Source organism: Palaemon carinicauda, chromosome 45 (genome assembly GCF_036898095.1).
Source record: "Palaemon carinicauda isolate YSFRI2023 chromosome 45, ASM3689809v2, whole genome shotgun sequence".
Classification (NCBI taxonomy): domain Eukaryota; kingdom Metazoa; phylum Arthropoda; class Malacostraca; order Decapoda; family Palaemonidae; genus Palaemon; species Palaemon carinicauda.
In genome coordinates, this window is record NC_090769.1 from 29494989 (window position 1) to 29508325 (window position 13337).

Here is a 13337-nt window from a genome sequence, read left to right on the forward strand (position 1 = left end):
AAAAAAAAAAAAAAAAAAAAAAAAAAAAAAAAAAAAAAAAAAACTTTAAAGACATCAAGGACACTATTTTGTCTATTTATAAATATACTAAAGTAACAGGTAATTTGAAAAACAAATTCAGAAGAGGTTACTTGGAAGAGACCTGACTTTACGAAACTCTCAGAGTTGTTATTTTGTTGCAAGTAAGAAGGAATGAGGAACAAAACGGCTTTATAAAAGTGGCACTTAAGAAATGAAACGTGATTTAGTGCCAATGAGTTTTTTTTCCATTAGTCCTTAATTTCATGTTGCCCAGCGAACATTTGCTGGTGTATTAAGGACGTATAATTGATGTAAAGACTTTCTATCATTCAGAAAGCCATTTAAATTACTAAACTTGCCAACCATTTTGTCTCTATTTTCTCCCGTTTACTGTCTATGAGTGAACTGATCCTGGATTAGATAATTGCTAGCCAGTGATAATCCAAATGGTGATATTAATAGCTTCTAGTTAGCCAGCACGTACTACAGGCTGCAAATATACAGATTACCTGTCTGGTCTGAAGGGCCATGTAATATAAAAAGAAAACAAAATCGTTTTTAACCCACTTTCAACTAAGGATTCCACCCCGGCCATTAGAAAACATCGGGTTGGTTTCTACAGTATTTTTTTCTGTCTCTAAAACCAGGCTTCGAAATTTTCTATCTGCTTCCATATTCCTTCTATAACATGTGGAACTGTATCATCCTTTAAGGCTAAGCCATCACTTTTCCATATTGCTTCTCAGTTTGAATTTGATGTCAGTGACCATAGTTGTTGAGACGTCAATGAGATTCTCTCTCTCTCTCTCTCTCTCTCTCTCTCTCTCTCTCTCTCTCTCTCTCTCTCTCTCTCTCTCTCTCTCTCTCACTAGTATAAAAATCTATTACTGGAGGTACTACGAACAGTTAATCATACACTTTGCAAGAACACATACAAATTAATTTGCATACATAGCTAACCAAATGAATTATACATACACTTCCATGTATATATGTAAATAGATTTCCAACCCCTTTCATTCTAAGAATACAAACAAATGCATCAATTAGCTAATGAGAGTGAAGTGATCTGATCCGAACGACTTAAGCCTCGTTCCTAAGCCTAAATGTCGTGATGTTTATATTTAGAAATGCATGTTGTTTTGCTTACCAAGTGTGCGTGAAATTCGGTTACGTCACCGTGATAGAATGAGTAGATTCATTCTCCACAAGTGGTGAGCCAGTATCCTCAGGATGTATCCTTAAAAAGACTTTCTTTCGACTTTTGATTTCTCTTTTTATTTGTTATTTGAATGTTTGTTTTCTTTATTTCTTTGCTTTCACTTAGGATTGTGGTGGCCGATGCGGTAACGTCCCTGACTGGTGGTTGCCAGACTGGGATTCGAGTCCTGCTCAAACTCGTTAGTGCCTTTGGTCACTGCAATCTCATCATCCTTGTGAGCTAAGGATGGGGGGTTTGGGGGAGCTTATAGGTCTATCTGCTGAGACATCAGCAGCCATTGCCTGACCCTCCTTGGTCCTAGCTTGGGTGGAGAGGGCCTTGGGCGCTGATCATGTGAATGCATATATGGTCAGTCTCTAGGGCATTGTCCTGCTTGAGAGTGCAATGTCACTGTCCCTTGCCTCTGTCATTCATGAGCGGCTTTTAAATCTTTAAACTGCTATTAAAAACTACCTAGATGCAATGGGACCTGATTTAATTAAAACATCATTTGTTACTATAAAGATTCTTTCTTTTTTTAAATGCGTTAAAAGCCTTAATTGTTTGAGCCTAAATTCAAAACCACAAGCGACGGCAACACTGATTAGATGACTTTGTAGACTACAATAGAAAAATTCCTAATTCTACTACTTAGTGCACCGACCTTTTCAGAGTATAAAAATCATAATTAATGGAATATTGTTATTATCATCTGTATATAAGTACTTTACATAATCAACATTACTCTATTATAAGAAGACGTTTGAGATTGCAATGGTCATAAATCATTCCATGAGTCTTCAACCTGTATCTCTATTTATTTTTTATATCTTCGGATAGTCGTTTCCGGGGGTTGGAACCCCGTGATACCTGACGGTAATTCTCTTGTAATATCAATCGCAGAAATATTATACTGTAGAAGTTGCCAGAAGGAACTTCCATCAGGACGACATGGCTATCTCACCCAAATATAGATTTTTCCTACGTCAAAATCCCTTTTATTTTTGCATTTTTTATTGGCTCGTCCTACATTTGTGGTACCTTTTTGCTTTTGACAGGTCTTATGAATATAGTTATCAACATTCCAACTCTGGATTTAAGGGTTATGACAATCCTTTTATGAACCAAAAGTATAAGTAGCGACAGATTCTTTGTCATGAAATTATTTGTGCTTTCGTTCCTTTAACCACATAGCATAAAAACAGCAGCAGTTTGAACCCATGGGCTATCAACAAAGAAAAGATAAACAGAAAATGGTGGATTTGATAAAGTACTTGAAAGTTTCAATACTCACGTGAAGAGAGTTTTTCCAAGCTCAAAGTCTGGGCATGAATAAGAAATATTCTCCTCTAGACAATGAAGGATGACATCACCAGGCTAACAAGATCATAATATAGGCTGTAACCATCCACGCTCCAACCAGTGATGCCAGATGGATTGGTCTAAAAATCCCCAAAACTCATGATAAAAAATCCCCAAATCAACCAAAATATCCCCATTTCCACAAACATATTTTCTCCTGTAGGCTTTACTAATACAGAAATTACTCATCATACTTCATATAGAGTGCAAATAAAGTAATTGCAACAATATAAATGTTTACTCATCTTTGTTTTTTTCTTCAGAGAAATTTGTACAGAATATCCCTATCAGACATCCAAAATTCCCAAATCTAGGGATAAATCCCCATATCTAGCAACACTGGCTCCAACGGTCATGGAGGGCACCCTTCAGAAGTAATAGGTAACTGGTGTTGGAGGGAGGAGAGCATCATAATAGCCAAATAGGCTCAGTATCTTGTAGTAGCAGTAGTAGTATTCAAGTTGCTCAAGGATCATAAGAATGCGGAACTTGTTACAGTATCTCATCAGCGTCTGAATAGTTAAGAGCCTCATTCGACAATACATTTGTATACATCTCAATGAATTAGGTTTCTAAATCTTCAATATTCTTTCATTATGAAAATGAAGATATGGGCTCATATATAAGACGTATTCAGGATAAGAAGAGCTAAATTCAGAATGATTTGTAAGCAAGTAACAAATTAGTAGGGCCTTCAATATATAAAACTAACTATCCCATTATGTAGTGACATTTGCGTAGCTGTAACCAGAGATCACTGTAAACGCACTACAGTTTGTAAGAGTAAATCAGAATAGAAATTTAACTAAATATAACTCATTGCAGATTGCACATTACTTCGAATGTTAATTAGGAATATTAAGTAGTTAGTTGATGGTTGATTGATTTGAAGTACTCTGGCGTCCTGACATCGAAGGTCATTGTAGTTGATGGTGATATTTAAGATATTATTTAAATATATTTACAATAATTCCTAACTGATTATTATTATTATTATTATTATTATTATTATTATTATTATTATTACTTGATAAGCTACAGCCCTAGTTGGAAAAGAAGGACACTATAAGCCCAGGGGCTCGAACAGGGAAAATGGCCCAGCGAGGAAAGGAAACAAGGAGAAATAAATCTTTTTAAGAAGAGTAACAATTTTAAAATAAATATCTCCTCCATAAAATATAAACATCTTGATAAAGAGTGTACCTTCCTTGGACTTTATATATTGATACAGAGGTACCGTTATTCAAATGCCGATTCATTCAATATACTGTAATCGTATCTTACTGTATAATGAAAAGATATTTTCCCGTATCAAAAGGCTATTGAGCAATTTAACATTTAACGTTTGATATAATTTCTAGTTTTGAATCTGTTGTCATAATATGTATCAGGTGAATCCCACTATTCCCAAGAATTAAGTTGCGCAATGTAATTATGCATGATCTCATGTGAAGTTTAAATATCACAACAATTAGTCAGTGATGTCATTTCCGTCAAAAATATCATTCTCTCTCTCTCTTTCTCTCTCTCTCTCTCTCTCTCTCTCTCTCTCTCTCTCTCTCTCTCTCTCTCTCTCTCTCTCTCTCTCTCTCTCTTTCACACGCACACCAACACAAATTTTAGCATATATTTAAGGACTCACTTATATACTGCAAGTCTATATATACTATTATTATTATTATTATTATTATTATTATTATTATTATTATTATTATTATTGGCCAAGCTACAACCCTAGTTGGAAAAGCAAGATACAGCAAGTCCCTTGCCGAAATGTTAAAACATATTTTATCTTACATTAATTTTTAATTTTCAAAATTAATTTACCGTGGATTTACTGTTGAGGGAAAGGCCTGCTTTTCCTATTTACCTTAATCCAGGTGTCATGTATCTGTATACTTGTTCGCAATGCGACCTGTGATACACTGGAGCCAGCTCAACAATTTTTGAAAAAGGATTTCTCAAGTATAAACAAAAGCTCAATTTTTGTTGTACTATCCTGTGATTAAACAAAATTTCAAGCACTGCCTGTTTGTGCTAACAGAGAAACTAACCTAAACTAACCTAACCTAACCTAACCTACCCTAAAAGCTGGATAACCATTTGTCTTGTATAAATCTGACGACTGTGTAGTTATAATTATTATTATTATTATTATTATTATTATTATTATTATTATTATTATTAATTGCTAAGCTACAACCCTAGTTGGAAAAGCAGGGTGCTATAAGCCCAGGGGCTCCAATAGGGAAAATAGCCCAGTGAGGAAAGGAAAAAAGGAAAAAAAATATTTTAAGAACAAAATATTTCAAAGGTTTTTGGAAAACTTCTATCGCTTTTAATTTATTTGATAGTTTATCTAGTGGATTATTTACTTTGAACCATTCATTTAATGCTTGTATGTTTTAGCATGTTTACCTTTTGTGTGAAAATAGAGAACTCGGTGAATGTTATCAAAACAACTAGGAAAAAAATTATAAAAATTCTTTATTCATTATTAGCTTTCTCAGCGGAGGTTTTCTTCCTTCTGAATTCAATCTTGTATGGTAGTATCTTTGTTAATAATCTTACACGTTCAAACTTCAGTTTACATTTAGGAGTTACGTTTTGTCACACAGAAAATCTCCTTGCACTATTTTCTTAACTATAAATAGTTCCTTAAAGAACTACAACTGAGGGAGTTCCTTGTTAATGATTAGTTCTTACTTACACCGTTCCGTATCAATATATTCAAGCACACTTCGTCTTGTTTATTTCTATTCAGTATTCGATAAATGAATATCAAAAGGTGATTATGGCAGTGATAAATCAACCCTCTTCCGTTCAATCATTTCAACATCTCTAACTTCACACAAACTATAATATTTTTTTTTAATGAGGCGCATTTGCACTGACTCGCAGAGGTGCCCTTTTAGCTCGGAAAAGTTTCCTGATCGCTGATTGGTTAGAGTTATCTTGTCCAACCAATCAGCGATCAAGCTTTTCCGAGCTAAAAGGGCACCCCTGCGAGTCGGTGCAAATCTGCCTCACTAAAAAGAATTGACTATAGTCCATATCCATGAGAGATTTTAGGTAGTAAAGGCACCGGGTATTAATACTACATTCTATTTCCACTCTCTCATCGTTCCTGCTGCTTCCTTTTAATACAACGATTCGTCTGAGGGTCAAAACGGTAGGTTCTGTCCTCACAGACAAGGTCGAGGCGGTTGAGACTAAAGGAGGTCAGGTCAACTGCAGCTCCAAAGGCCTCCATGGCGCGCGTTGTTCTTTCTGATGCTATCAGACGCTCTGCCGTAGTCTGTCAAACGAAAAATAAAAGGAAAAATTGAAACTGAACTCTCTGTTAAGATTGCCTTACCTTATGCAAGACACGGGCTCTTGCGTTGGCAGCCCGTAAGCGAATGTAACTGTAATTTACTTTAATTTACTTTGAAAGAAGGATGAATCTGAACAGTGGGAATCCCCTTTAATTTTCGTTTTAGATGATGTACAAAATGAAGTGGGTTGAAAAAATCGAGCTGCATAAATTTGATAAATGAGCTCACATCTTCAGGAAACAAAGATAATTTTTGTTGAAAAAGGATTAATTTTTAGGATTACATACTCAACAACATTATGTAGCATAAGAAAAAATGCATGTCATCATGAAGTCATAAGGTAGAAGCCCGCTTAAAGAATTCTCTTTTGATAACGTAGAAAAACACAACTCGGTTATAAATAAGTGATTAAACTCTTTTAAAAATTCTAAGTATATGTGAACCACGTTTAAAGCTTGGCAAGTATTTTGAAATGTTTGGGTAGTCCATATTTAATAAGTGTGTAATAAACTTGAAGAGACGTGCTCTGAAGGGGACTTTTTTTAGACGAAAGTACTTTGTCCTAAAGGTTGAAAAACTTTTCTTTGGAACCTTAAAGCAGATGAATAATTACAGTCAAGTTAGAGAGCTTGTATTTTACATGCCAAAAATAGAAGATTCAAAGATTATCTCTAAGTATTAGAAAAAATGTATAATGCTCAGACCGAGAAATAAGCTTAATTTTTCTTAAGTGACTGTCCTATGTGCCATAGAAATGCTCTAAATATTAAGTCTTTGGCCTCACCCTTCTACAAAAAAAAAAAAAAAAAAAAAAAAAAAAAAAAAAAAAAAAACCACTTAACTATACGAACACGTTTTATTAGAAACCGTAATAATACTTACAATAAATGATAAATTGTAAAATTAAATTCTCTGCTAAAAATAGAAAAGAAACATAAACGATGACACTTAAACTCTTATAAGTAACACAACCAAAAACCCTCGATCTTAGATAAATGTTTGATATTCCTCAAGTCTGTAAATATTCAAAGTAAAGATTTAGTTACGTAATTTGAAGACTATTTACCATAAAGGAATCTATGTCAGTTTCAACAACCGGGACTTGAACGTCATCGTAATAGTAGTCGTCTAGTGGTTCAAATGGCCCGCCAACAGTCCAGCTTACCTTGACCACACTCTCCTCTCGACCTGGTCTAGAAAGTAATTTTGAAATTTGAAGTTAGATATTTTTAAGATATTTTAGATATATACTATTTTGGGTCATTTTGCTACCCGAGTTAAATATATCAGAACTTCAGAAAGTCGTTTTGAAACATTTGTTTTTGGTGTGAATAAACCTGGAAATTACACAATCTATAGATTTTTTCTTTTTTTTAAATTTAGATCTTATGGTTTACATTTTCATGTTTAGTTTGTTACAACAGTACTTCAGAGTATAAGGTTATCCTTAGCTGAATTCACATAAATTCATCTGAGAATATTTATCCCACAAAAGCTTCTAAACTATGTAGTTTCTTCTTTCAATAATTACATTCTAGTAACGATGATAAATGGGACACATTAGGGAAACTTTATTCTCTAGAAAAGGTATATTTTTATAACGGTGGGGATACTCTAATAACCCTTTACTTACCTATGCCGACATTTCGTCTTGGGAGTGTGACAATTAAGTTTCTTACAGCTTTCAAGCTTCAGAAGCAATTCATAGAGAGCTTTCTTGACATGATTAGAATTCCTACAATCATCCACTAAGATTTTCAGTTCCATCGTAGCTGCCATGATGGCCGTTTCGGTCTCCTCGATTGCTTCTCCTCTAGTTACTTCGGACTGATTCTTGCCCTGTTTATTCAAAGGCACATGAGTATCATGGGCGCGAGAGCTTCTTTTACTGTCCACCTCTGTTGGTGCAGAGGTTTGCGAATCCACTGGTGACGTAGTGGTTGTTACTCCTCCATCTGCATAAATTTGTGTCTCTGACTCTGACATGTCACGGGGTGCTCTCTCTGTTTGGTGCTGAACTGACCGCACTCTAGGTTCACCACGAGACTCATGACCGGTCCTATAATTCCTGTCACCAAAAGTGTCGAAATAACTTAATTCCTCGCCACTAAAATCTTCTGTTTGGTCTTTGGTGACTATAGAAATCTTATCTGGTTTATTTTTACTGCCAGTGTGCATTTTGTGCTTCTTTCCCTTGCTTCTAAAGACGTCGGCCACAGTTTCATATTCGGTATTTTTTGGGTTCTTTGCTGATCCACCAGTGAAGCTTACGTCTGGCACCAAGCTCGGAAACTCCACTGGAAAAGTTAAAATGAAATTTCAATAACCTGTTTATTGTGTCGATATATTTTCTATGTAACGGGCTAATTTCTTCAATTAAATTTCAGTGTTAAAAGAATAAAGCAACTTTTTGCATAATCTATTAATCACCGTTTGATGAGACGTTTTCCTTCTAGCTCTGCTTTTAAAGAAATGTCTTTTTCCCCTCAGCATTATTCACTAAAAATTACAGAATTATAGTAAGTGTAGCAAAAGACAATCAGTACAGCTACAATATCAAGAATAATCTCATAAATTTGTCACAGAAAAATCCTAGTTAATCAAAGTGTAAATAAATAATTCCCATTTGACTTAAACGACTACCTAATCTTACCTGATGGCTCAACTGTAATCACATACTGACAAGTGGCTGAAGTCTGCAGATCCAGGTCAACTGCTTTGCATTTTCGAACGAAATGTTGCCCTCTCTTCATCTCATGTATGTCACACGTGACCTCAGATCTTTCACCGTTGACGTTGAAGAAAACAGGCAAAGGAGCAGACCTTATTTGATCTGAGGTTAAGGTCACATCCTCGCAGTCGTTATCTCGTGGCATTGGAGGTTCCTGCAAGAGGTCAAACAGTCTTAGAAGTCTGCAGATTTAATCATTAGATAATCGAGAAATAAGATTATATTCGAACATTACTCCCCTCTTGATATCACCTGCTTGAAATCTATCATACAATATGTCAGGAGACATGTATGTTATGTCAGCAAAAGCAGTCATTTGATATGTTTAAATATGCAGTGAAAGAAATTACTTTCTTGTTTAACATTAATAGCATAAACGAATTCGTCTGCTATCTGTGCATACCAGACTCGCAGGTATTGCAATTAATTTTTTTATATATATAATATTGTAGATATAAAATCGCTACTGACACAAAATTTCTTCAACAAAATCCTCCGTTTACAAATGAAATTAGATATTGGAGAAAAAAATGTTATTTGCAAGATCTTGGTTATCACTATGCCATCTAAACTACCTCAAAATCCCTCGTATCATCTAGCAGCTTTGAACCGAATCTTGAACAAGAGTTGTGATTAAATTAACCACAAGGGCCAGTTGCTAAGCGGCCCATTACCTTAACACTACATCACCTGATGATGCCAAGTCAGAGCAATGCCCTCCCGAAGTCATTTTAAAGAAGTCTGCAAGATTTTAGCCCGGGACGAAATTGGAGCCAATCATAGCGCGAGTTAAGTAATTATTGCCAATCCATGACCTCCTTACCTATCCTCTACTCGTTGTTACCATTTCCCAGATCACTAAAGTTATATGAAGTCTCTCAAATGGTCTTTGCTCCACTGTAACTCACTCTGCTCGCAATTAACATGATCTTATTGCACTTCTGTTCTAGCAAGCAGAACATGAATGTGCTGCGCACGCCATCCGCATGGATCACTAATTAAAGGTGGTAGTACTTCCCTCCGCTGAGCGAGCTCGCGCTGTGATTGGCAGCATTAGCTCTATTTTCATCTCAGGACAAACAATGCCAGACTCCGATAACATGTCTCCTCGAGTACCCCACGCTCATACTTACCCTGGCATAACACGTAGGAGGACTTCTATTCCAAATAAGACCTGGAGAGCAGGTGAGAAAGGCACGATCCATCTCAGATTGCCTCAGCACCAGACCAGGGTCACATTCCACCTTGCAGGAAGTGCCCACGGGATGAAGTGCCAATGCTGTGGAGACGCTGCGAGACCGAATGACACCACCGCCTGAGGATGAATCACCCGCGGTGATGGAAGGAGCAGGCTCATCCTTGGGGATGAAGTCCCGTCGAGGTATGATTTCCACTGATGGTAATTCACAAATAAGGCGACCTCCAGGGACGTCAGGAGGTTGTGGGCAATTTCCTCTGGGGGATGGTGGAGGGCGTGCTGGCCGAAGAGGTGGCGAAGGAGACGACGGAAATTCTGGCTTCTCTGGCAAAGGATCTGCGAAGGTCAATGACTTAAGAATTCGGCTACGTACACACGCAAACTGCAAAGTGCTTGAATGCATAAAAATATAATGAACCATATCAATACACGTACATAGATATAAAACTGAACATTTCAGAAATACGAAACAACATCAATTACTAGCTAGTGTATTATACTAAACATTTAATTTCAAGAGAATATCAATCGTTGATGTGTAAAATGTGGTAAAAGGTTCTAGCAGTCAACAATTCTACTATTGCTATATTTACTTTCTTGGAGAAATGGAAAATTGAATAGATTAAAAATTAAACAGCAACTACAGTATTTAGTGACCATAACATTTGCTTAAAGTTGTCAAAAACTGAAAATGTTACTTAACTAAAACAGGTAAACACGTTTGAAGGTTATAATATGGGGGATGCTGAAACTGCCTGATGTACATGATTAAAACAATGAAATATTTGTTACTGGAATAAGTTGAATAACTGCTGTAAAGAATATTTTATTTGCTCGTATGAACATAAGTGATTGTTCAAGCCTTATACATCTGAAGCGAGTGGCGAAGTGTCATATGAAAACTGGAATAAAAAAGAAGAGCAACTATACATACCATCACAACGTGGAGCTGGGTGAGTCCAATGGGGCCTACTGTGACCTGTACAAGTAGTGATTGAGCTGCCCTTAAGAACTCGTCCTCCTCTGCACACCCAAGAGCATTTAGAACCCCATGCACGGCCTGCTGTACAAGTGACCTCGGCTCCTCCTACTTCTGGTAACGCTGGGCACTTTCGAACTGTGATGAGAGAGGAGGTTCCTTTCCTACATTGTCAAATTAGTTAGGGTTTCTTTTCACTTCTAGGTGGGTTTGTCACCCATAGATGGGGCTTAGCCGCATAAATATTCAGAATTCCACCATTATTCCAAGTATTTCTCATACTAGACATAGTCCCTACTTATTGTAGCTCAGGGATTTTAACGAATATGCCTTCTTCATGGCTTACCTAATTAATAAAAGAAATACTAATTAGTTCAATAAGGCTGTCAAGAATACCCAATAAGAAATATGAGAACCACAATTACCTTCAACATCATAATTGACATTGCATGTGGTGACGGGTGTGGACCTACTGGAATCAGATGTCCAAACAGTGATGATCATCTTATACCTGCCTTCTGGAAGGAGGCTTCCAGGAGCTGGTCCCTCCGTAACGACAGTCCGCAACTCAGGTATATATCTTAAAGAGATCAATTGCTTAATTCAACATAAGAAGTAAGCCATTCAGGTTGATAAATTTTGCAAAATATAAACAAGTCGTACTTATCTTCTTCGTTTCCAACCCCATCCCTAAACTCTGGATCGGTCGCCTTGATGCATCCCTAGTAACTATCATTATTATTATTATTATTATTATAATTATTATTATTATTATTATTATTATTATTATTATTATTATTATTATTATTATTATTACTTGCTAAGCTAAAATTCTAGTTGGAAAAGCAGGATGCTATAAGCCCAGGGGCTCCAACAGGGAAAAATAACCCAGTGAGAAAAGGAAACAAAAAAAATAAAAAACATTTTAGGAACAGTAACAACATTTGAATAAATATTTCCTATATAAACTATAAAACCTTAACAAGACAAGAGGAAGTGAAATAATATAGAATAGTGTTCCTGAGTGTACCCTCAAACAAGAGAACTCTAACCCAAGACAGTGGAAAACCATGGTACAGAGGTTAAAGCACTACCAAAGACCAGAGAACAATGGTTTGATTTTGTAGTGTCCTTCTCCTAGAAGAGCTGCTTACCATAGCTCAAAAGTCTCTTCTACCCTTACTAAGAGGAAAGTAGCCACTGAACAATAATTACAGTACAGTAGTTAACCCTTTGGTTGAAGAAGAATTGTTTTGTAATCTCAGTGTTGTCAGGTGTATGAGGACAGAAGAGAATATTTAAAGAATAGGCCAGACTATTCTGTGTATGTGTAGACAAAGGGAAAGTGAACTGTAACCAGGGAGAAGGATCCAATATAGTAGTCTGGTCAGTCAAAGGACCCCATAACTCTCTAGCAGTAGTATCTCAACGGGTGGCTGGTGCCCTGGCCAACCTACTACCTACTAGAAAGCATCTTTATTAAACGAACTCTTCTTCTACAACTCTCCCATCCCTTCAGCACTTTATTAGTCAGGGGAAAGTGGGATAGAAGGGAATTTAGGAAAAGGTTGATAGAGAATTAGGACAGTAAAACTATATTTTAAACAACGCACAATTGATATCCAGATAAATTATGATATAAAAGATATTAGATGCCATGAGCGAATAATCTGTTCCTAAATAAGGAGAACCAAATGACTCTGGGTTTAAAGGTTAACATGACTGAATGAAAATGTTGCAACATTAAAGAAAGCCAAGAATGCTTCTCGATTAATCTGAATGGTACATAATAGTACTGCATGTATTTGATACATAAAAGTACATAACGGTATATAATAGTACTGTATGTATATGAAATTGTACAAAGATTATATATATATATATATATATATATATATATATATTCATTTATATATATATATATATATATATATATATATATATATATATATATATACATATATTTATGTGCGTTGTTATAAATTACAAATGCGAGAGTAAATGGTTTATATACTAAAAAGACCGAAGCAGGAAAGGTAAATTACCAAACTGTTTTGGTTCAATATAATCGAGAGAAGAAGAAATAAAAGTAACGCTACGGATTTATCTCAATATAATGGACAGATTAAATGAATTATACAAAGGTCTACATAGATATCTCTATCCACCTTGATTTATACTATTGAAAAGTGAACAGAGAACTCTATTACGAGACAGTGTAAATATACTCATTCATCTCAAGGATCCGCTCTAGCTGGCCCCATCTGATGGCATTAAAGAGAAAAAATGATTCTTAGTTAGAATATATAAAAAGCAAATGAATCATCGGTAGGAAACGCACCTTGGTGTGCAAGACAGAGGCGAGGGAGGGTAAGCGATGACGCAATCAGAACCCCGCGGAGCTTCTACGCGCGTATCTGGAGGGCATTTGATGCAGGGGATTTCTTCTCTCTGGTCGTCTGAAAGAAAGTTGAGGGTAATTAAGAGCTCGTCATGTTAAATGTCAGCTTAGTTGACCTGCCAAGGAG

The 13337-nt window shown here is 36.0% G+C and overlaps 1 protein-coding gene across 1 annotated transcript in view; it reads right to left on the reverse strand.

Moving 5' to 3' along the window:
- LOC137634876 (filaggrin-like) overlaps window positions 1-13337 on the reverse strand; it is a 78492-nt gene that overhangs the window by 30781 nt on the left and 34374 nt on the right. The window contains exons 5-12 of the mRNA XM_068367426.1: window positions 13151-13268; window positions 11235-11389; window positions 10765-10947; window positions 9766-10166; window positions 8555-8786; window positions 7535-8198; window positions 6968-7094; window positions 5706-5882 (exon numbers count right to left, since the gene is read on the reverse strand). Coding sequence (XP_068223527.1) covers window positions 5706-5882; window positions 6968-7094; window positions 7535-8198; window positions 8555-8786; window positions 9766-10166; window positions 10765-10947; window positions 11235-11389; window positions 13151-13268 — 2057 coding nt within the window. The remainder of the gene's footprint in view (window positions 1-5705; window positions 5883-6967; window positions 7095-7534; window positions 8199-8554; window positions 8787-9765; window positions 10167-10764; window positions 10948-11234; window positions 11390-13150; window positions 13269-13337) is intronic.